Source organism: Sceloporus occidentalis, unplaced genomic scaffold (genome assembly GCF_023333645.1).
Source record: "Sceloporus occidentalis isolate IW3139 unplaced genomic scaffold, rSceOcc1.0.p SCAF_4, whole genome shotgun sequence".
In the NCBI taxonomy this organism is placed as follows: Eukaryota; Metazoa; Chordata; class Lepidosauria; order Squamata; family Phrynosomatidae; genus Sceloporus; species Sceloporus occidentalis.
The window spans coordinates 162,206,425-162,231,101 of record NW_028316984.1 but is presented as its reverse complement, the minus strand read 5'-3'; the positions used below and the strand labels follow the sequence as shown (position 1 = coordinate 162,231,101).

At 40.4% G+C, this 24,677-nt stretch overlaps 2 protein-coding genes across 3 annotated transcripts; one reads left to right on the top strand and one right to left on the bottom strand.

Annotated features, from left to right (window-relative positions):
* Positions 1-376: 376 nt before the first annotated feature.
* On the top strand, positions 377-16,596 carry TRAPPC6B (trafficking protein particle complex subunit 6B). The gene is made up of 6 exons (XM_089522156.1): positions 377-771; positions 6,962-7,029; positions 9,420-9,537; positions 10,580-10,663; positions 13,592-13,685; positions 15,241-16,596. Exons 1-6 carry the CDS (start codon positions 451-453, stop codon positions 15,270-15,272), a joined length of 717 nt encoding a protein of 238 aa, XP_089378282.1. The 5' UTR covers positions 377-450; the 3' UTR covers positions 15,273-16,596.
* A 202-nt stretch (positions 16,597-16,798) lies between these two features.
* On the bottom strand, positions 16,799-23,879 carry GEMIN2 (gem nuclear organelle associated protein 2). Of its 2 annotated transcripts, XM_089522154.1 has the most exons (10): positions 23,618-23,875; positions 23,275-23,359; positions 22,875-22,964; positions 21,459-21,518; positions 21,067-21,180; positions 20,328-20,372; positions 19,573-19,641; positions 18,803-18,913; positions 18,113-18,171; positions 16,799-17,167 (listed from the first exon to the last, which is right to left on the bottom strand). In XM_089522154.1, exons 1-10 carry the CDS (start codon positions 23,737-23,739, stop codon positions 17,128-17,130), a joined length of 795 nt encoding a protein of 264 aa, XP_089378280.1. In that variant the 5' UTR covers positions 23,740-23,875; the 3' UTR covers positions 16,799-17,127. The 2 variants fall into 2 exon arrangements, with proteins under 2 accessions (XP_089378280.1, XP_089378281.1); XM_089522155.1 differs by lacking the exon at positions 18,113-18,171 and having other exon boundaries at positions 23,618-23,879.
* Positions 23,880-24,677: the final 798 nt, after the last annotated feature.

Below are 24,677 nucleotides of genomic sequence, written 5' to 3'. Positions count from 1 at the left end.
TGACCTTGCAAGAACAGAGCAGGGATGTTGATAATGGTCAACTCTGAAGTCCCAAAGAGCACTGTTTGGGGACCATTGCCTCTACATACTGATTCTAGAGACTAACACAGCTATATCTTTGACTTACACAAGCATTTCCTCAGTCTGCACCTCACAAATTCCACTCTCTGTTGTGATCAACTGGCCGAGGAGTTCCAACTGATGCCCTGCTCTAAATATTTCCTGATAATCTTTTATTAATTGGCCCTAACTTCATTAATCTCTCTAAAATCCAGTGGTCCCCCAACTGTGCCCTTTAAGAGATTTTGGACTTCAGTTCCCAGAATCCCAGGCTATTGGCCAGCATGGCTGAGGCTTCTGGGAGATGAAGTCCAAAATCCTCTTAAGGGCACAGTTTGAGGACCACTGAATGATTGTCACATAGGCCACCTTTTATAGTGCAGTGGTGTGATGCTGGATTGTCACATAGGCCATCTATCTGTCTCTGGAGCCACACAAAAGCTCGTCGCAGCTAAATCGGCCTCGGACTCCATTTTATCCCCGCAGCGCAGGCGACAAGACCCGAGGGACCTTCGGGGGCTGCGGCCTAGTCGAAGGGGAGCCCCGCCTCAGGAGGAGGAACAGGACGGAGAGAGGGCCTCCCTTCTTGTGGCTCCCTCCAGGCAGCCGCCCGCCATGAACAAGGCTGAGATGGCGGACGAGGCGCTCTTCTTGTTGCTCCACAACGAAATGGTGGCCGCCCTCTACCGCGCTTCAGAGCAAGGAGACGGGGTGAGTGGAGGGCAGGGGGCCGGCCTCGCAAACACACTGGAGAAATAAACCGGTTTGGCACCGCTTTAACGTTATCTGGCTCTTTGCTATGGAATTCTGGGAGTTGGAGTTTGTTGTGGGGCCCCACAACAAACCAACTCCCAGAATTCCATAGCAAAGAGCCAGAGAAAGAGTCAAAGCGATGCCAAACTGGGTTATCTCTACAGTGTAGATCACAATTTGGACGTGACTCAACAGTGTGATGCTGCAGCTAACAAGGCCAATGCGATTTTAGGCTGCATCAATAAAAGTGTAGTGTCTAGATCAAGGGAAGTAATTGTGCCACTATATTCTGCTCTGGTCAGGCCCCACCTGGAATATTGTGTCCAGTTCTGGGCGCCACAATTCAAAAAGGACATTGAGAAACTGGAGCGTGTCCAGAGGAGGGCGACAAAAATGGTGAAGGGTCTGGAAACCATGCCCTATGAGGAACGACTTAGGGAGCTGGGGATGTTTAGCCTGGAGAAAAGAAGGTTAAGAGGTGATATGATAGCCCTGTTTAAAGACTTGAAGAGATGTCATGTTAAGGAGGGAGACCAATGGATGCAAGCGACAGGAAAAGAGATTCCACCTCAACATTAAGAGGAATTTCCTGACAGTAAGAGCTGTTTGTGAGTAAAATACACTTCCTTGGAGAGTGGTGGAGTCTCCTTCCTTGGAGGTCTTTAAACAGAGGCTGGATCTGTCACAGGGGGTGCTTTGATTGTGATTTCCTGCATGGCAAAGGGTTGGACTGGACGGCCTTTGTGGTCTCTTCCAACCCTAAGAGTCTATGACTTTAGGCAAGGAAGGCTCAGGTACTCCTGAGGTTGCAGACCCTGGGGTTAGTTGGTGGCCTCCCATCCAGGTGCTAACCAGGATTGACTCTACTTAGCTTCCAAGAGATTTGTCACCTGTCCTTGAGTGCAAGATGACCAGGCATCCTTTTCTGGGATGTGGCCTACATTTCAGGCTCCTGTTTGTCCAGGAAGAATTACAAAATGTCCTCCATTTGAAGCATGGCTAAGAAGCATGAATTTATCTATGAGTGTTTGTAATAATAATAATAATAATACAATTTATTTCTATACCACTTTTCTGCAGTGATCAAAGCGGTGTACATAGTAAAATTATTAAAACAACATAAAATTAAAACCATATTACATTAATTACAATATACAATTAAAATCCAATTCATAGGTGTATGTAGTGAGAGGGAGAAAGGGGATCGAACATAACTTCAGTGTACATGGGGGAATGCTTAGTTAAAGAGAAAGGTTTTAAGCCTCTTTTTAAACAGTTCAAGGGAGGTAATGAGACGGAGTTCCTCGGGAAGACTATTCCAATGCTTGGGGGCCGTTACTGAAAAGGCCCTCTGAGAAGTAGTAACATATCTCGAAGTAGGGACTTCGAGCAAGTTCTTCCTGGTTGTTCTGAGAGTGCGGGGCGGATTATATGGGGAGATGCAGTCATTCAAGTAACTCGGGCCCAAGCCATGTAGGGCTTTATAGCACTAACAAGGACACACTTCCCCTGTCAATGCCCAGACGGAGATCATCGACTAAGGCAACCAAGGCAGTCTCAACTCCATAGCCTGTCCGGAAGCCAGTTTGAAATGGGTCCAGATAATCGGTTTCATCCAAGACTGCTTGGAGCTGGAAGGCAACCACTCTCTCAATCACCTTACCCAAAAATGGCAGCAGTGACACTGGCCTGTAATTATTTCTTATCAGGGGGTCTAGGGAGGGTTTTTTTAGCAGTGGTCTGACTATTGCCAATTTCAGACTCGATGGAAACTGCCCCTCCCTGAAAGATGTGTTAATTATGCGGTGTAGCATAGATGTTACCGCAATACCACCCTGGGCCGTCAGCCATGAGGGACAGGGATCGAGAGAGCATGTCGTCTTCCTAACACTTCCGAGAATCTTGTCCACTTCATCGGTACTTACAAACTCAAAATGATCCAGTTTAATTAAGTCCACGGCCGCTCTGAACACCTCTCCCATAGATTCTGAAGAAATGCTAGCGTCGAGATCAGCCCTTATCCAAGAGATTTTATCTGCGAATAAGTTGTTAAATTCATCACAGCAGGCCTTAGTTGGTTCTAAGATAGGGTTCAGGGCGGGGGGTAGCTGTGTTAACTCCCTCACTACCCTGAACAGCTCTGCAGGACGCAACTCAGCAGATGCAATACGTGCAGCATAAAAAGAATTTTTAGCTGCACCTATTGCCACTCCATAAGACTCCAAAAGAGCCTCAAGGAGTGTCTTGTCAGATAAGTTGTAGCTTTTATCCTTCTTGAATATCCTACATTTTGTGCTGCCTTGGCTTCCTTTGCAAGGACCCTGGAATAGATGTTCTCCTTTCCAAGATATACCCTATACTTCAGCCCTCTCAGTCCAGGAGGAATTCCAAAATGTCCTCCATTTTGTGGATGTCTAAGAAGCATGCATTTATCTTTCTATGAGTGTTTTTATTATTTATTTATTTATGGTATTTATACCCCACCCTTCAGCCCTAAAGCCATTTAGCTTTTATTTTATTTAGTCTTCCATTTTTCTTGAATGCCCTACGTTGTGTGGTGCCTTGTCCTGAGTTGCAGTTATGACATCTGGTCATAACTGCACATCTATCTGGTCATCAAGGGTAATCAGAGGGCCTCCTTTTCCAAGATATGCCCTGTAAAAACTACACACGCTCAGGAGGAATTCCAAAATGCCCCATATTGAGCATGGCTAAGACTTCATCTTTCTATGAGTATTTTTAGCTTGGTAAGGTCCTCAATTTTTCCTGTATGTCCTCCATTTTGTGGTACCTTGTCCTCCTTTGTGGTGACCAGATGTGGTCACCCTGCCCTCGAGTCTACCTCAATTCATGGCAACTCTGTAGATGAGACACCTCCAAGACCCTCCTGTCCTCCACTGCTCTGCTCAGGTCCAGGCTTGTGACCTCCCTGATGGAGTCCAACCATCTGACATGTGGTTTTCTTCACTTTTTACTTCCCTCCATTTTCCCCAGCATCATTGTCTTCTCTAATGAGTCATGTCTTCTCATGATGTGGCCGAAGTACAGTGGTATCTGCTGGAGTTTGGTTCCTTGGTATCTGCTGGAGTTTGGTTCCAAAACCCTCTGGGGATACCAAAATCCATGGATGCTCAAGTCCCATTAAATACAATGGCATAGTGAAATGGTGGCCCTTATATAAAATGGCAAAATCAAGGTTTGCTTTCTGGAATTTATGTATTTTAAAACTATTTTCAAGCTGTGGATACTTGAATCCATGGATAATAAATCCATGGATATGGAGGACTGACTGTAATTTTATTTATTTAAATTATTTATATGCCGCCTTTCTCTCAGGATAGCACTCAAGCAGTGCTGTCACTACGAAGTTTTGCAGATACAGGCTGTGACACTCACTTGTTCCCCATTAAAATGCTGGAGAGATGGTTTGAGTGGGGTGAGGATCAGTGGGAGACTTTAAAAAAGCAATTAAAATTTCAAATTTCAAAAATATTTTTTTCCTTTAAAAACATCACATTTTACCAACTGTTCACTTTCAGAACATGAAACAATGTATATATAAATATATCTAGGCTGTGCATATAATATTGTAATTTATAAGTACAGTGGATCCGTTTCGGATCCCCTGCATAAGGGGAATTCTGCATATGCTCGAGCCCCATTCTAATGGCACGTGCCATTATCCCTTCTGGGGTGCGCCAAGCCTTCTCCCAGTGTGGCTTTCAGCGTATGCTCAGTAACGCAGGCACACTGTACTATTTTAATGGTACTAGTTGTTTATATCACAACTATTATTCAGTGATATATGGGAATTACAATTTATGAGCAGCATTAGTACAAAATTTTACTAAGCATTCTGTATGGTGTGATATGGGAGGAAGTCAGTGGGGATGTGTGTGACACCATGGGTTCAGGTGACACCCTACTGACACCACTGCACCCAAGGCATACCACAGCCTTTGGTTTCCAGGGAGTATTCAGGCTTGATTTAAAGCCATTTGTTGATTTTTAAAAAGCAGTCCATGGTATCCTCAGCACTCTTCTCCAGCACCACATCTCAGATGAGTTGATTTTCTTTCTGTCAGCTTTTGTCACTGTCCAGCTCTCACATTCATACAAAGTGATGGGGAATACACTCGTTCCTCCACATTCCCTGGGGTAAGGGGCACAGCATCCCAGTGAATGGGAAAAAAGCGCAAATAACAAAAATACTGGAGAGAACACTTCACGTCCTACAGTGCAACTCTGTGGTCAACATCTGCCAGACATTGACTATAGAATTTCGCTTGAGGAGCTACAAATGCCTAGCTGGTGGCTGAGCCAGATGTCATGCTCAAGGGAAGTTCACTGCAAGCAGGGGCAGTGATGCCCCCTGCCACATTTGAAAAGACACATGGAAAGATGCAGTCTGATGAAGTGCAATTGAGTCCACAAAAGCTCATGCTGGAACTTTCTTGTTCTGCTTTAGTTTCAGAGTTGCTACAGGATTTCTCTTTGTCTTTTTTATGTTGAAACAGACTAACGGAACCACATGTCTTTGACTACTGCTACTGGATTGTGTGGTAAGGAATTTGGCAACTTCCACACTTAAAGAATTAATGCAGTTTGACACCACTTTAACTGTCATAATGCCATCCTATGGAATTCTGGGATTTGTAGTTAATTGTGGCATTAGTTCTCTGACACAGAAGGCTAATCATGTCACAAAATGTAGATGTTTACCTTTGTCTGACCCTGCTGGGAAGGGCATGATTCTGCCCCCTCCTCTCCCTCCATTATGCAAATTATTTTACTTTCAACTCAACTTGCAGCAATTAAAGTAAGATGAGGACAAAGAGGGAAAGTGGGAGGAGGAGAGATAATCTGGAACAGCTGGGAAGACCATCTCTGCCAAATTGGGATATTTGGAGGGTATGCAGTAGTTCCCATGGTCCCTTGTGAGATGGCTCTCACAGTTTGCAGTTTCTTTATTAATTTATGAGCCTCCTTTTGTATTAACATGAGATCTTACCACAGTGAGTCATGTGGCTTTATTTACCAAACTGATTGGGTTGTCCTCTATGCTTTTTGGTTACAATGCACTATAGTTGTTTTTATTCTTAGCTGATGCAGACTCTTATCTCTCTGATAGACTGAGATTACCCTTTTTAGAGGATTTGAAGAATCCTTCTGCCCAAAGCACAGGAGAACACCAAAGTTAGAATTATTCAAACCACTCTATTCCCTATTACCATGTATGTGTCTGAGAGCTGGACAGTGAAAAAAGCAGATAGGAAGAAAATTTATTCCTTTGAACATGTTGCTAGAGAAGAGTGCTGAGGATACCATGGACAGCTAAAAAGACAAGCAAATGGGTCCTAGAACAGATCAAGCCTGAACTCTCCCTGTAAGCCAAGATGACTGAATTGAGGGTGTCACACTTTGGTCACACAATGAGAAGGCACGATTCATTAGAAAAGACAGTAATGCTAGGAAAAATGGAGGGAAGTAGAATGAAAGAAATGCCACATTCCAGATGGACAGACTTCATCAGGGAGGTCATCGGACTGAATTTGCAGGGCCTAAGCAGAGCAGTGGAGGACAGAGGGTCTTGGAGACATCTCATTCACAGGGTCACCATGAGTTGAGATCAACTCAAAAGCAGCTAACAACAAACTTATGTTGGCCACAAGAGAAATCCCAAAATCCTGATTGTATCGTGTTCAAGTGCTTTGAGAGGACCATCATCCTGGTTCTATAACCAAAACAAACAAACCAACCAATAAAATATTTTAAAATCATATCTATAAATTGTTGAACAATGAAATACGATGTAATCTGATAAAGTAAATATCTGATGAAAAAATATTGTATTTTGTTGTGGTTATATCTTTTGGATGACACTTGACAATGTCCTTTTTGTAGCAAACAGACATGGTTGCCTCTCCATTTATTAGCACAGTAGTTGAAGAATTTGTATGTATTTCTGATTTCCCCCCAAATCCATTGTTTTTCCATGTCAAGTACCATCTACAACCTCAGTTTGATTATGCTATAAAACTAGTGGATTGAGGGAGGCATGTTGAAAAACCCTCACTTCATATTTTCCGGGATTTTTTTTGTGTACACATTCACACTTGTTTCAAGATTGTCATTTTTTACCTTGTAGGAAAATGGACGATGCATCACGAAATTGGAAAACATGGGATTTAGAGTAGGACAGGGTTTAATAGAAAGGTGAGTAAAATGCATACGCTCTTAACGTATTATCTATCTCTACAGTAGCAAACTTTCCAAGAGGTTTCCTTGTGTCCTTCTAGGAGCAGCATGCTAATTCAAAAAATTTCTACTGAGTTCAATAAGACTCAAAATTCTGAAAGAGAAATTGTTTGTAACTGCTCTGCATCTACAGAAATAGTAGATTAAGGGTTAGAAAAGTTGGCTACAGAAACCTTGAGGTTTTGTGAACCTTTATAGGGTTTTGTGAAATAAGGCTACTGACCTGAGTAAGAAAATCTTCAGGCAATATATTAGTCTTAAGTAATATGTTCGTTACTCAGCTGGCCTGCATCAGTGGGACACAAGTACTATAGGGAACTAATGCTATTTCCTTTTATTTATTTGCATTCTAAAGAGAAAGAGAGAAAATGAGGATGGGGAGGGAAGGAACTGGTTTGGTAAGAAATTAAAAATGGGTGTTGCTGTGTTGAATTTTCAGGATAACAGTAGAACCTAAAAAGCTATAGTAGTAAAAGTTCCGTTATGCTTTAAATTAGATTCTGATTCTATACATGTTATGTGAAATCCCTCATGGTTCTTAATATGGCCATAATCTTGATTCCTTTCCTCTTTAAGGACTTACGTTTTGCTTGGATTCATGCTGTACTAAATTATTTCTAAAACAAATATTTTGGAACTGAGCTGAACATAGATAACAGTTTCTATTTCACATTCATCTGGGATAAATCTAACATTAATCCTACTTAGTATGGATCTATTGAAACTCATAGATGAGCAGTTCCCATTACTTTAATTTCAGTGGATCTGCTCTCAGTAGCATTAATGCTGTATTTTACCCAGGGGTGGACAACTGTGGTGGGTCTGGGTAACAATATTATGTCTTTCAGACTCTTTGTGGGCTATGTGAATTTTAAAATATTAAACCATGGGTGGGAGCGGCCACCTATTTAAAAGGTGAATTGCTGCTCCTGAAGACTTCCAGGAAGAGGCAAACCACCCTTTTTATGGCCAGAAAAAGGTCAGCCTAGGGAGTTTGGATAGGCCAAGGGCTTGGGGTCACAGGCAGCCGCTGGGTCATACAGTGACTACTCCATTTACTCCATAGGAGGGAATGTATATTTAATTATATTAGCAAAGGAAATGTAAAGCAGGGAGGGTTTTTTTTAAAAAAATATAAAAGTATGTTTTATCTGTTTTAAACTTGTATGATTTTTAATTTTTTTTTAGTGTTTCAACGTGGTGTTTTTAAACTGGTTTTAAACTTCTTGTAAACATTTTTGATTTGTTGTTACGGAAGCTGTCTTGGGTCCTGTCTTGGGTATAAATAAAGTAAATAAACAAGTAAAATAAACGAAGAAAGAAAAATGAAAAATTGTTTAATGTAGTGCAGTAGAACTTAGCTTTCAAAAAAATGTGCCTGCAGTTGCTTAATGGCATTGCAATAGGAGGCATTATCAATATGTATTAGTTTGAAATCATAAGGAAATAGGAAGCTGTTTTACATCAGCTCAGACTCTCAGCCTATCTCACTTTGTTTTGCTCTGTCTGACAATTGTTCTTCAGCGTCTGAGATAAAGGTATTCCCTGACTTAAGCACACTTCCTCTGATGCATTAGGTGTGTTTTGAGAATGAGAGCCCTGCTCATTACTAGTCAAGACTATGTACAGCTATCCCATTTTTTCTTCCATAATCTATTTCCCTCAGTCAGAAAAAAGATGGAAGAAGTGGTGGAAAAAAACTGGGAGGGAAGATACCATTATAAGTACCTCTTTAACATTCCATCTTTGAAACAGAATGACTTGCTTGGGAATGCCCTACACAGCAGTGGTTCTCAAACCAGGGAGGCATGAGAGTTGCTCAAGCCAGATGGGAGATTTGGAGGCCCTGATTCCCCCCCCCCCTTCCCAAACCTTTTCTGTCCTGGAGGGAAAGAGAAAGGCAAGGAGGGAACCTGGAGCCTGGAGAGGAGAAAATAGAGAGCTATTTCTTGATGTTAAAATATGAATATACATGAATATTGGAATGAAAATATGCGTGCTAAACCAACAAACTATTTTATTCCTATACTACGTCAAGCAGGGGGTGGGCACAATGTCCAGATGTAGATGTAAAGGGGACACAAGGGTAAAAAGTTTGAGAACTACTGCTATAAGAAAGGATGGTCAGAATGCCACCTTCCAAATGCTGCTTGAGAACAACTCCCACTATTCTTTACCATTGGCTATATTTGCAAGGTCTGATTGGAACTGCAGTCTAACAACATCTGTCTATCCCTTCTGTATAGGTATCTTTGTTGCACATAATTTGTTATGCAAGCACATTACTGTGCTTTCATTTATATAATGATAGCAATATGTTGCTTCTACTTTGGATTGCTTTCTCTTAGGTTTACCAAAGATACTGCCAGATTCAAGGATGAATTAGATATCATGAAGTTTATCTGCAAAGATTTTTGGACAACGGTATTTAAAAAGCAAATTGATAATCTCAGGACCAACCATCAGGTATTGCTATTGTAGGAATGCTGAATCTGAAGAGCAGTTATTTGTTCTGTGTATCATTCATTATGAATTAAAATAACTGGGTCTGTACTGAGCTATACAGTCACTAGGACCATGCAACACAACATTTGCTGAACTCTACCAGTTTGAACTAGATGCAGAAAAATCCAGCCAAAACAATTCAGGGCCTGGAAGTGCACTCTTAGGCAAGGTTGCAGCATTTGGGGCTTTTTAGTTTAGAAAAAAAAGTGTGTGAGGGGTAGGTATAGGGGTATGATAAAGAGGTATACAGGTATGCATAATGATGAGAAAGTAGCTAGAGAGATGTTTTTTCTGTATCTCAAAATAGAACCAAGAGTCATTCAATGAAAATGAATGGTGAAAGCTTCAGGATGTGCAATTGCATAGGTCAGCTTTGTAGGGAGAGATATGTGTGTGTGTATTCGTGTGCATGTGCGTAAATGCATTAATCCTAGCTCTCCCTTCCAAAAGGCTAATTGGCATACCAGCAGTTTAATCAATAGAGCTGTACTTGACAGAGGAATCAAATGCTTAGCATGGTGGTTCTTTGCCTTCTACTGTTCAGAGGCTCATTTGAGAATCCTGTGAAATCTCTGGAATTCTACTCCAGAAAAGTGGAAGTACACACAAACTTCATACAGTTTATTGTATTACATTGGAAGTGACTGTCTCTTTCTCTCCCACACACAAGCTCTCTCTCTCTCTCTCTCTTTTAATATGTGTCCTGCCTTTCTCCTGACTGCGCTCCAGACTGGAAGGAAACAAAATTACAATGACTATTTGAAAGGTTCTTTTGAAGCACATCCATGGACACCCCAACGTTTCTGTGGAGCCCAGGCTATGAACCCCTAGTACATCATATGTTCTCACATATTGTGTGCACAGAAGCTTACTTATATGGTTGTTCCTAGCTAGACAGTGAAACCAACGAACAATTCTTGTATGAGCAGTCCAGGCAAAGGCAGAGGATACACGTGTAATAAAGGAAATTTCAGGTGGCAAACATTGTTATTCATTTCTGCAGGGTATCTATGTACTTCAAGATAACAAATTCCGTCTTCTGACTCAAATTTCAGCTGGGAAACAGTATTTGGAACATGCTCCTAAGGTATGTATTACGTTCATCATGGTAGCTTCAAAACAGGGTTCTTTACTGAGTTGAAACATAAGCCCTACCTTGATAATTTGTTCTGTGCTTGTCTGTGGAAAGGAAATGAAATTGCATTTGTCTGCCCCTTCACACACCTGACACCCTATTTTGCAGATTTTGCATGTCTGCATAAAACATGACCCCTAATCTAAAAATGTAAAATCTGAATTTTCCAATGTGCTGGGAGTCAGGTCTAGCACCATATTTGTGCCCATCGTTTTTTTTCTTTCCTGGAAACTGACCAGGAACCAGCAGCCAATGGCTTGAAGAACAGAACCAGTCCTGGGACCACCATTTTTAGTAGCATTGCTTTAGAGTACTGCATAGGGCATAGGTCTGAAAATCATTCCCTATGAGGAATGGCTTAGGGAGCTAGGTATGTTTACCCTGGATAAAAGAGGTGATATGATATCCCAGTTTAAATATTTGAAGGGATGTCATGTTGAGGATGGAGAAAGCTTGTTTTCTGCTGCTCCACAGAACAGGACCCGGAAGAATGAATGCAAACTACAGGAAAAGAGATTCCAACTAAACATAAGGAAGAATTTCCTTGACAATAAGAGCTGTTTGACAGTGGAAAACATTCCCTCAGAGAGTGATGGAGTCTCCTTCGTTGGAGGTCTTTAAACATCTGTGGGGGGTGCTTTGACTGTGTATTCCTGCAGGGGGTTGGACTGGATGGCCCTTGAGGTCTCTTCCAACTCTATGGTTCTAGTGCAGTGATTCCTTCTGGTGTTTTGGACATCGGCTACCAGAATCCCAGACCATTGGCAAGGATGGCTGAGGCTTCTGCTAGCTGAAGTCCAAAACACTTGGAAGGACCAGAGTTTGGAATCACTGTTCTAATGTAATAGTTCTGCATGTGGAACTATACTACATATCTGCCCACTGCAGTCCCATGGGAGTTCCCCATGGCTATTCCATGGCAGTGGGAGAGTGAGGAGGATTGGAGAAGTGTCTCCATAGTCAGGCACAGAATGATTACATCATCCACTGAGACCTGCCAGGATCTTCTGGAGGTGCCAGAGGGTGATATAATAATTCTTCAATTGGCTACAGGGACAGAACCAAATGCATTTCCCCCTCCCCTTTTTGCAAACTACAGAATGGCCACAGAGGCTTTGCAGTGGCTAAATTGTGAATGTAGCCATCATTGGTGGTGGTGGTGGGAGCTTCTGTTCTTGTAGACTGAGCATGGAAGAGAATATCAGCCTCCGCAATGATAAAAAAAGGACATAGAATTAAGGTGGACCTACATCTGCATATGCCACTAACAGGATGGCTAGTCAATATTTTGGCTTAACTGTTACTATTACTTACTGTATACACTTAGTACTGTACTGTATGTAGAAAGAGCTTGTAGCACCTTTGAGACTCACTGAAAGAAAGAAGTTGGCAGCATGAGCTTTCGTAGATTTAAGTCTACGAAAGCTCATGCTGTCAACTTTTTTTCAGTTAGTCTCAATGGTGCTACAAGATCTCTCTACATACTGATTCTACAGACCAACATGGCTATATCTTTGACTTACACACTTAGTCAATCTGCACCTCAGAAATTCCACTCTGTTTTGATCAACTGGCCTGAGTGTTCTAACTGATGTCCCTGCTCTAAATCTTTTCTGATCAGCTTTTATTAATTGACCCTAATTAATTCACATCTCTAATTGATTGTCACACATTCAGTCTTTTGTAAAAAAACCATTCAAATATTCAACCAATTATCAGTCACCTCCAACTTTTCATGCTGTCTCACTTGCTCAACTAACAACACATATCCATACATAGCAATGCATTGCCTTATTTTCTATAATACAAATAATTTTTTTACAGAAGCCCAGAACATCACTTCGTTTCTCTGTGAGCAGGAGGAAATTACCCAGACCAGGATACCCTCCTCTACTGGAGGAAACAAATCACACTCCCACTAAACAATAAAAATAGCAGTTGGGGTGTTAATCCTGTTTGGTGGCTTCGGTGAGATCCAACTGATCTTCTTGACAAAGAGTGTCTTCCATCATTACTGCTGCGTCCGTTTCACTTCCTCCTGAAGGGAAAAACTGGCTTCCTTCTTTTGTAAATTGCAGATTAATCTCTAATTTAAAAACACTAAGGTCCCATTCAGTTCTGGTAAAGTGTAAAGCTCTATCAGTGTACTTTTGTGGCTGAAGGCAATAGTAGCAGGAGGTGGTGTAGTTAGTAGCTTCCCAGCCATTCTTTTGGCTATTCTGGGGGGATTTCACTGGCCATGCCACTCAGGGTGGGAAAGCTGTGTCCTGTTGCTCTGAGAATGGGAAACTACTAGCATGAGAGGATGTTTATGCAGGTGTCTGACTAGTGCAACCACCAGCATAATCAGAGGTTCTATTAGTGTACTATCCCAATAGGATCCTGGCCCAAGTGTGCAGTCCTATGTAGGTTGTCGGAAAGACAATAGAAAACTGCTAGTGGAAAGGAAGGTACATAGACAGATGTAATCTCCTCTTTGTGGGAGATTTGCCATTGCTCTTTTGCAATTAGAACTTGGGAGGAGAGGGAGAGAAGGTGGTGGTCCAGGGGCAGATTCGGCACACACAAGACCTACATTCTTCCTATTTTCCCAGCACACCCCTGGAATGTGGGGGCGGGGAGTGGGCAGGGGAAACTATGCTTGCACTGGAGGCGGCACAGCCTATTTCCCAATGGGGATGGTGTAAAAATGTCTTCCACCCAGAAGACTGTAAAAGCAAAAAGAAAATGCCTTCTTCCAACAACTCCCTGCCCTGCTGTCATGAGACAAAGCATGGTGGTTTCTCCAGAGTTCTTTCCCCCTTATCTGCTGTGTACCTACATTCATGTTTTTTCCTTAGCATGAAAGAAATAATTTTGTCTGATTATTCTTTCTTTCAGTATTTGGCCTTTACTTGTGGATTAATTAGAGGTGCTTTATCAAATCTGGGGATAAAGAGTATTGTGACAGCTGAAGTTTCAGCAATGCCAGCATGTAAGTGAACTTCCTGTTAACAGAATTAAAGATACTTGTATTAACTATTTCTTCCACTTGAGCAAGCAGTTGTTCAACCATTGTGCTCATCATAACCCATGTGAAATTAGATGACTAATGAGCGATACAACACAATAGTTATGAGGGTGGTGAAGTGTGTATCTAAAACAAAATCAGAGTTCTGAACTAAATCTGGTATTAGTTCCATCTGGGATAGACCCAGCTAAATTAGTGGGAATATTGCACTAAGAACAATTTAAATGGCTCACAGGTTGGGACCATCATTGGAATTACTGCACAATGGAGAGCTTGTAAATAATTATGTTTTTGAGTAACACCACCTAGAATCCCCTAGCCATCATGTTTGCAGATCCCAATATATTTACAGGTCTCTAGGTAGGATTTAACCAAAGCTTGGGAAAGTTATTATTTGACCAGGCTGACTGAAGATTATGAGACTTCTAGAAACTTTTAAAACTCCTTTTAAATTCTTCCTAGCAAAGTACCAAACATAATAGGGCCAGGCCTTGCTCTAGATTTCACAGATCTTTGCACATCTTACTAAAGATGTCATGCTGAACCAATCCATTGTTCTTTTTCTGTATTACCAGACCTGTATCTTTGGGAATGCAGTAGTAGTTGAAATAGGACTACCTTCATACATCACATTATTGAAGAAAGTTTCTATAGAAATACCTAGTGACTTCAGGAAAGCCTGTGTTTCTATACATTTCAATATGTGTGACTTGCCCAAAATTACATATGAACCTGCCTAGCCCTGAGATTTTCAAAAGACATTGTTCTCTTGTTTCTGTCACATTCACAAACATGTCCAGTGGGAGTGCAGGAAAGGATTTTAGTGGGTTCCCCCAGACTCAAATTCCCTTCCTAGAGAGATCAGATTATGGCCTTCCTTCTTTTGTTATCAGGTGAAAGTGGTTTCCCCCTCCCCTCCCCTTTGTGTTGTCATGTGAAAGTGTTTTTTTCCTGACATGCTTTTAAAATCTGACTGCAAGAGCTTTTAATATTTTTATTCTTGAATTTAAACATAAATGGTTCTAATTCTATATAGTTTTAACTTTATGTGCTTCTTTTTGTGCTTGCTTTAATTGTCATAAACCAACCTGACTTCTAGTTTTGGGGAAAAGACACGATATAAATAAAATAATAATCATCCGAGGATAAAATCTAAGCTGCAATCCCATACCAACTGAAAATAAGATCTGTTGAATAGTTAGCTTTAAGCAGAGAAGTATAAGATTGGACTGTAACTTTTATATAAAAATAATCAAAACCCCTGTTCATGAAAGTAGACATACTTGATTATATCTAGTTACCGGTAGATGTGTTTTACTTTGGAGAATACTATATAACATTTTGAACTAGTTCTGAGTGGTCAAAGTATAGCCAGAGGTTGTTTGTTTATATTTTTAGGCCTAATGCTTCCTGTGGAGGGTCTCCACACCCTCCAACGTTATCCATCCCTGAGCTCAATGAGTAATTACTTTTACTGTGAAAGGTGAATATACTCTTAACTTCACTCTCTTCTTTGCAGGCAAATTTCAAGTGATGATACAGAAGATATAAACATGTACAGAACACTGCTTGATTTGTAAAATGATAAAATAAACTGTATATTTTATTTATAATTATAGCACAATGCAGCTGTCACGTGTTCTGTAAAATGTCAAGTAATTGTCAAATAGACCAATGGCCACTTTTCATAATCTCCTTTTTTAAGTTATGTTTCATTTTTTTGTCTCCAAGATGTATTTTACAACATTGTAAAGATGTAATGGAAACCTTAATTAAATGCTGAATTCTAATACCTGGTTAATTATGCAGTATTTTGATCTAGCTATGAAGAATCTGTCCAAGATGTTTGGTCTACATAGACAAATTCCTAACTATAGTGTTTTCAGATCCACTCTACAGCTTTAGAACCACCACAAAAAGGTGCCATCTGCTTACACTGTAGACACATACACTCATGTGCATATACAGTTGGCCCTACATATTCAAGGATTTTTTTATCCATGGATTCAACCATCCAGAGCTTGAAAATATTAAAAAAAAAAATTCCAAAAAGCAAACCTTGATTTTGCCATTTTATATAAGGGACACTATTTTACTACACTACTATATATAACAGGACTTAAGCATCCACAGAGTTTGGTATTCATGGGGGTTCCTGGAACCAACCCCAGTGGATACAAAGGGCCCACTGTATAATTTGTTTGCTAGTTTGGAGCAAATTGAAATCTTTACCCACATTTCCAATGCAGGATGACTCCCCCCCCCATCACACATTAATATACAAATGTCACAGTTGGGAGAGGTAATGTTTAGACTACTGTGTTGAGCTCTATGTGGGACTGCCCTTGAAAAGTTGGAGGCTGCGGCTAATGCAAAATGTATTAGCCAGACTAGTGATGGTTGTGCATTTAAGAGATCATACAACTGCATTGGCTTCCAACATGCGTCCACACAATTAAAGATGCTGTCATTTACAAAGCCTTCTGGCTTGGAGCCAGGATATCTGAAAGACTGCCTCCTCCCATATAAGTCTGTCCAAAATTTGAAAACTTCAGCAGAGGCCTTTATGAGGCTGTGGGCATGCACTGACTTTCTCTATAGCAGATTGTGGAACTCCCTGCCAAAAAATGGTAGGTAGATTCTGGAGGGCAGCTAAACAGTGTGATTCTGCATGGCTTTTGGTATTTGAAACCACTCTGTTTTAAAATTATTTTAAAGAACTATTTTAAACTTTTAAAAAAAGTTCTTAAAGAGTATTTTAATTTTTAAAAAGTTTTCATCTGTTTTAAATGTTTTACTTGTGCATCATCTCAGGTTTCCTGGTGGGGTGGTAGGTGATAGATACAGAAATAATTAAAACAATGATCAGTTTGTATTTTTGGCATTCTCATTTTCTTCCTGCTAATTACACTCCCCCCATTTCATCCAAATTCTGTTAACTCAGGTGACATTTTAGCCATCCAGTTAAAAAGGCTAGATTTATCTGTCAAAAGCTTTTTTGAATTGCAGCTCGAGTAAGATTTGTGTTGTTTCTACTGCAACTGACACAGCTGTCCCCTCAAAATTCACACCTGACAAACTTTTGAAAATTTTATTATAAAACATAAAAATTATTATACATCATGTGTACCAGCCCAATTCAATCCTGCATTTTTAAAATGAAATAAAGATAATAATGTGTGTAGGCACTCTGCTGCTGAGCTCTTCCAAGCTGAGTTCCAAGCACCACTCTTGCTTTTAAAAAAGTTTATGCTACTCTGTTTACAGATCATGTAATCCTCCCTAGCCAGTGAGATCATACTGCAAGGTGGGACATGTCTGCCATTCTTTGCACTGGAGTTCCAGAGACGTTAGCTGATTAACAACCACAATATCCTGTGCTTATGCATATTCTCTCCAGATTTTTTCAGGTTTCCTCATCAGCCAGATCATGCTGGTCAAAATATCTGTAAGGTAGGTGGGAAAAATATGTTTAAGTGGTATGTATAAAGAAAAATCTAACATAAGGCTTAATGTATCTAGAACACCCACAGAATGCTGGCATACTAAGTAAGGGTTTGTGCTAAATTTCTTAACAGCCTCTGCAGGAATGGAGCCCCATATGCCAGCTCATTCAGCATACACTTCTGTAGTCCTAGCAGAAACTATATGGGTGGTTATTAGACAATAAAAAACAAATAAATGGGTCCCAAACAGCTGTGTCTTGGTGCTGTGTCATTGGGATCTAGCATTTGGATACTACATAAAATGTAAAGGAATTCGCAAGAAGTGCTGGAAGAGTTATTTAATACAACTGTGAAATTTATCTTTGCCTGCCCTTAGAAAGAGATCAGGCTCTATGGGAACATCTCCAAACAGTTTTGAGGAGAAACAAGAAATCAGAAAAAACTAGGAGCAGGCATGCTACATACTACACAGGCAGAATATGTAGCTGTCTTGAGTCTTGTTGTTTAGTGCATACAATTATCTTTGAATTTTCCATGCCACTTCGGATTTTAGGTTACTAATTACTGAACTCTATTCCTAATCTTTGTTGCTTCAATCTCCTAAAAATGTTACAGAGAAAGCACGGGTCCCTATTGCATGATTTAGATGGCAAAGGGAGAGATCCCTGAAAAATGGGTGGAGGTATTTTCTGTCGCCAAACTCTAGTCACAGAAGGTGCTTCTGTCTAATTTGTGGGGCTCTGCTCCTATGCTCCACACTGTAGTCTGCTTCTGCCATCCCAACTACATGCACCTAATGTAGGTGCTTCTGTCACCCCACCATTATGTTCACTGAAAAACTATGTTTTAGGCCTTCAGAAATGAAAATGCAAGACAAGTCATTGAGGGCAAGAGCCTTGTATGGCCCAAGTTCATATTCTTCACAGTTTATCTTATTTGCCATACCTGCCAACTAAACAAATTATCAAGTTCAGAGCAGATACTTTTTCATCATTCTTATTCTCCTGAAACAGTGGGGGAAAAAGATTATTTCAATACATTGCAGCAAACATCTGAAATATGATAAATATCAACAATCTGAAACAATCTTTCTCTGAAGATGTCAGCCACAGATGCTGGTGAAATATCAGGAATAAACTCTTCTAGGACATGGCCACATAGCCCAAAAAACCCACAAAAAATCTGAAACAATTTTTGAGACTGTCTCAATTCTCTAAATGTATTGTGCTGAACATATTTTAAAACATTTGGAAACACCCCGTGATATAGCAGAGGCTGGGCGACCATCTGTTGGAAGTGCTTTGATTGTGTGTTCCTGCATGGCAGGGGGTTGGACTGGATGACCCTTGTGATCTCTTCCAACTCTATGATTCTATATTTTTGAAAAGCAATAAAGTACTTGCTTTTTAGACATTTACTCATTTGTAAAGTACTATCAGCAATTATACATGAATATCAACATTCTAGGTTGTCACTTTTATCATATATAATAGCTAGTACCTCAAATTATTGTCCTTGGTCATGCTTTGAACTACCATTCTCAAAAGTGTCAAAGTGAAATGTTTTTATGACCAGGTAACAGCATAAATTACATTTTCCATTCATTTCTTGCAACTATCAATTGATTTCACTTACCTCCAATACTCTCACTTCAGAGCATTGTCTGGCCAACTGCCGAATTAGAGAGTGAGCTTCTGGTAACAATGGTTTTTCAAGACAGGCCAGTAGAGCATAAAGCCATCGGCCCTGGAGAAATGTAAAGAAAGTTACAACCTGGATTTAATGTACTAATCATATGTCACCCCAGTAAAGTGAGAATATAATTGTCAATTTTATCAAGAGATGGTTGGATATAATGACAACTGTGACCAAATCCACTAGGAAATTGGACAACATGATACTGATATAACTTCCTTAGGGCCATAATCACGCCAAATTCAGACATCTAACAAACCTTGATAGAACCTGGGGCACAAGCTTCTGAACTGTAGTTGTAGAAGCTCTTTCCTAATCACTGTTGTAATGGATCAACACAAACGGATTTATGACTTATTTTTATAGTCTGTAATAAGTACAGCCTTTTATACAGCTGGAAACCAACAATATTTGGTTATAAAAGGACTATATACATAGTACTGTATAAAAGGACTATGAATGTACCCAGAAAATAAGCGACAGGAATGCTGAAAACAGAGCTGCAAATACAATGGCGTGTCATGTAATCATTATAATAACAAGGACTTAGTTCTTGTAAATGCCAAACAAGTATTTACATTTTCAGATTTAAAAAGCCAACTAGTGATTGATAAGAAATAGATGCATATACAGTCCCTGCTAGCTGAACCTCAAGAGGAATCAATTGTCTTTCTCTGACTAACATTAAAAAAAGAAAGAATGTAAGTTACCAGCTCTGTAGTAAATTCCTTTGCTGCAAGCCAGTTTGTCAGATATTCCAAAACAGCAGTTACTGTTGCCTTTGAGGAGAAACAGAAACAGTTATGAAAATATTTTCTATTAGTGGAGTTTTTAAATACCTCTTCCAGGAACAGCCAAAATCTAAATTTATATTTTAGAAAATGCAATGGACAGTAAAGCAATCAGATGGCAAAAAGCAACATACGGTATATAGGTTGTATATATGTTCACAGCCATCTTACAATGTTAATATGACTCCATAATTTATGATTTTATGATGCTGGCATCTTAAGTATTCCCCCCTCAATAAATTTAGTAAATTGGAGACTAGTTGTTTGAAATGGTAAGTATTCATACAAGCTGGCAAAGGAATGAAGTGTTTTGGGAGCAAAGCATACTGCAACTTTGAGCAAGCTTGAAGTAAAAATCTAATTGTTTTTTTTGAAAAGAGACATTATAATAGTAGGATGGTTGAATACATGACAAAACAGCTATAAGAGCTTGCCATCAGCCAAATTATTATTTTTTTAATTAGTGTTTTAAGATTTTACAAAAAACAAATATAATCAACAAACAATGCCTCTGAGACCAGTACACTGAAGTATTATCACATTTGTGATTCACAACTATCCAGCTATAAAAATCTCCAGCTAACACACTGACAAGAACTACAACAGAACATGTTTAAAAATTAATTTAATAGGATTCAGCAAAATTATTCATAGAGTGAAAGAGGTAGTGCTACCTGATTCATTCTGCTAACAATGCTCAGGAATGGAGGAAAGCCAATCTGAAAGGAAAGACATCATAATAAGTAGAGGTTTTTGTATGATACAAATGTATTTGTTGGAAATCTTAGGGGGGTTAAACAGACCAGTGGCTTGGTACAGCCCCCAGCTGACATGGGAATCTAGTGACCAGATGGCCCTCTCTGAGAGCAGGCTGCCACTGCGGTCCCAGATGAGCTGCCAGCAAAGAGTGGATTTTCCCCACTCTTTCTGCCAGTGGCCTTCGGCTGCTTCAGAGTGGCTTCCAGTTGCTCTGGGGGCATGCATTGTCTGTATGCCCCGCCTCTAAAGCATCTGGAAGCTGCACTTTTTGGCCTGTCTGTTTCAGGTCTAAATTAGCTTTAGACATGAAAATTACAGTTTTGGTAGCAATATTTTTAAAAATCATTATAATACTTCTAAAGTTTGTTCACTTTTTATTAATTTTGATCAGGATCCTAAAAACCAGTGACGTGCCAAAAGAAACTGAAAGACCTCCAGGGGCTGCATGATTTCTATTCCCTGAATTAGGTCATGGGATCCTGTAGGAGAAAGGAAGCATTTGCATAAGGACTTGACTGGGCCACATACAGTAGAGCAGCAAGGGAGGTGAATAACTAGCAGCAGAGTGCTGGATGGAGATAATCAGATACATATTTATGCATACAGAAAACCTCTGGGTCAGGATATTCAACATAGGTTCAATGGCTCATTCACCTGCACATAATCAATTCCTTCACTGTCATCACTGGGTACTTGAACTGCTGTTTCTAAATATAACTTCTCACCCAGACAAAATTTTTTCCAGCCTTCTTCATCATCAGGTCTGGGCTGAAGAACATAAAGAAGCATGTTATTTTTCTTTTATAATGCAACAAATTTATATTTTGGGGAGATGGACAGAAAAAATTGCCCATCTTCTCTTAAAAGGTGTGAAATTTCTATTTGATGCTACAGTTTTGGATATGACATTTACAACAGTTACCAAAGCACCACCAAGCATCACATCAAGAATGAAATATTTGTGGAATGTATCCATAAAGAGCTATACTGAGTATAATGGAGGAAATGCTTTTCACAACCACAGGGGAAACATTAATTCTACTCACGATTGCTATGTTAGTGTCTAGTTGCTGTGACTTCCAATGACTTCTATGCTTGTTCACATTCTGAAATATTTAAATGAAAATTGAGTATCAAATTTATAAGGCAGCATATTTTTGAAAGTTTTAATTATGTTTAACATGTACCTGAAAATGGCAAGTGCCATCTTATAAGAAGCTTCTCCCTGTTCTCTCTCAAATAAGGGAATCCTCTTCTAAGGTGATGCCAGTGTAGAAATGGAAGTATGTCTTCCTACCTTAGAACTACTGTTTTTACCACTATATACATTTATACAGATTTAATCAATTGTTTCTTTCTGTCCTGGAAACGCTCCAGAGAACAACAATCAAGGACTCAAGGACTGCCACCAATTCAATGACTGCCTCTTTTCAGTAGCACTACTCCAAAAGATTTCTAAAGCTACAGAGCATCATTCCCATTCTGGTTAGATTAAAAAAATTAAAGGTTAAAGCATAACAGAGTAAACTTGTGTACTTAAATATCAACACAGATCACTATCCTCTTAGGTCAGCACTTAAAAACGATGAAAAAAGTATGTAGTAAGTTCATCTATCCCAAATGGTTTATGACTTTTAGTCTAACAGAAGAGTATAGTTAAGATGTGAGATGAATACCAGTAGGTACCATCCCTCCAATTGCACATGTGTCTATTAATGCTAACCTGTCCATCAAAACTGGTTTGGTTTACTGGTGATAAATACTGATTATTTTCAGTAATGCCACAGGTTTTGCAATTTCGGGCTGGAAAATAAAATGCACTTTTCCAGAACTCAGCATTACAGAAATTATTTATACAAAAACTGAAAAAGTAAAAAGTGAGATGGGCACCAGGCAAGATTTTATTGCTTTTTCCTAGCTGACATTTTCTCAGGATGTTCTGAGAATGTTACACAGGTCACAGCCACAGTATGACCGGCCCCACTCCTTTTTAACTGTGATAATAGTAAAACTGAACTTTTAAATGTTTATTATGAGAGCAGGGGCCTCTAGAGTTGTATTAGGTATAAGAACGTATGAAATAAAACACCATGTAATGCACTGGACAGATCTAGGAGGGATAAGATCCACTGCATTTTTAGTTGAAAATTGGATGAAAATTTCTGGAAAAGGGGAGGTATTTTGTTTCCTCCCAGTTTTGGAGAGGTCAGAGGGGCATTATAGACCAAACTATGCCTTTTCAGCCAGCTTGAAAGCATCTGGAGACTCAGTACTACTGTGTTTTGAGGGCGGGGGTTGCCTGATTTGTTTTTCAGTTGGGGAAATATGAAGACCTGGAGGGGTTAGAGAGCTTGGGGGGGGGCATGCAAAAAGAGACTGGAGCCAAATATTAGGTGTAAACCATACTCTTCCCACCTGTGTCATAGAAGATTATTAGTATTTTATGGAGATTAATTACTTACCTGACGAATGGCTGAAAAGTGAGCCACTTGTTCTCGCTGCCATTTCAGTGTCGGAGAGTAGCCCACTGGGGCAGGCTGGCATCCTGAGAGCTGAGAAAATAAAGGACACAGCTATTTTAATCCAGTGGTGTGCAATTTTAAGATTAAGGACCGCCACTGCAGTTCCGAATCCAAGTCTGGATTCAAGCCACATCGGTTGTCCAACAAAGTATATTTGTAGTTCTTCAACAGGATATTACAAAACGCATGGGTGGCGTCAGATCACCAGGATTCAAAACTGCGATAGCATTTCTCTGCTCTTAAAAACGAGTAAGAGCACAACCAGGCAAATAATTACTCTAATTATTTCCCAGATCCATCAAAGAGCTTACAAATACATTTCGTTTTAAAAAGAACTTACTGAAATATTCACAGTCTGCTTCTTTTTCAACTTCTTGGGGTCTATTTGAGCCACAACAACATCAGGGCATTTTGCAGCTTCAATCCTACAAAAGAAGGATGAATACCTGAAATCTAAACGCATTCTGATTCTAGAGAAGCTCCAGTCATAGATTTCTGCTTCTATGACTGTCTTTAACGTTGTCTGGCCCTTTGCTATGGAATTCTGGGAGTTGGAGTTTGTTGTGGGGCCCAGAGCGGAGCTCCAACTCCCAGAATTCCATAGCAAAGAGCCAGACAATGTTAAAGCGGGACCAAACCGGGTTATCTCCCCAGTGTGGATGCAGCCTGAGCTGCCCACTTACTGGACTCGCTTTAAGTACTCCTGGGGGGTCCTGGGGGGCACAGTGGGGTCGAAATCCTCCGCCAGGTCGCAGTCCCCCACAGGCAGGAGCCGGGGCATCAGTTCCTCCACCGCCGACTCCATGAAGCCGCAAGAGCTCCTCTTCTCTTCAGGCCCATGCCATGATGACGGCAAACGGAAGCGCGCATGCGCACACCTGCCTCCACACAGCACACTGCGATGTTTATAACGTCGCCGTGCCTCTTCCCACTGCCTCCCGTTGCACTCTGGGTTTTGTAGTTCAGCGAGGCCTAAGCGCTCTCCGGCTGAGCATTCTAAACGCCGTTCCCTTAAACCGCAGATCCCAGAGTGCAACAGGAGGCAGCCAAGTCTCTGATAGTTCAGTGTTTTATTGCCCTCCTCATGAATGTGGGAAAACGCAAATAACAAAAACACACTTTTTACCTGAGAGAACACCTCTCCAGGAATCCCTGGTCCTCCAGCGCAATTCTGTGGTCAACATCTGCCAGACACTGAGCACAGAATTGCGCTGGAGGAGCTACAAAGGCCTAGTAGTGGAGTGTGCTTTCTAGGAATCTCTAGTTCCTTCAGTGCAACATTTGGTTAAAGTTGGCCATAGAGGAGTGTTGGAGGACTTAAATATGCCTAGAGAGAACATATTAATAAAATAGGTGAAGAATCAAGTCTGCAAAAGTCAAAACCACAGATGTGGAGGGATGGGTTTAAAGTTATTTCACTACACATGGACGTGTCTACTTAAGACACAAGAGAAGTCATAGTGCAACTGTATTCTGCTTTGGTCAGTCCCCACCTGGAATACTGTGTCCAGTTCTGGGCACCACAATTAAAAAAGGATGTTGAGAAACTGGAGTATGTCCAAAGGAGGGTGACTAAAATGGTGAAAGGTCTGGAAACCATGCACTATGAGGAAAGACATAGGGAGCTGAGTCTGGGGAAGAGATGTTCAAGGTGATATGACAGCCCTGTTTAAATATTTGAAGGGATGTCATATTGAGGAGGGAGCAAGCTTGTTTTCTGCTGCTCCAGAGAACATGGCCCAG

Bases quoted from the DNA above. Each gene is read 5' to 3' on its own strand.
- GEMIN2 (XM_089522154.1), bottom strand. From the start codon at position 23,739: ATGGAGTCGGCGGTGGAGGAACTGATGCCCCGGCTCCTGCCTGTGGGG. The intron at 23,360-23,617 runs GTAAGTGGGCAG...CTTCTTTTGTAG, and splicing joins GAGTACTTAAAGCGAGTCCA to GATTGAAGCTGCAAAATGCC. The intron at 22,965-23,274 runs GTAAGTTCTTTT...TTATTTTCTCAG, and splicing joins AGCAGACTGTGAATATTTCA to CTCTCAGGATGCCAGCCTGC.
- TRAPPC6B (XM_089522156.1), top strand. From the start codon at position 451: ATGCTGGATTGTCACATAGGCCATCTATCTGTCTCTGGAGCCACACAA. The intron at 10,664-13,591 runs GTATGTATTACG...TCTTTCTTTCAG, and splicing joins ATTTGGAACATGCTCCTAAG to TATTTGGCCTTTACTTGTGG. The intron at 13,686-15,240 runs GTAAGTGAACTT...TCTTCTTTGCAG, and splicing joins AGTTTCAGCAATGCCAGCAT to GCAAATTTCAAGTGATGATA.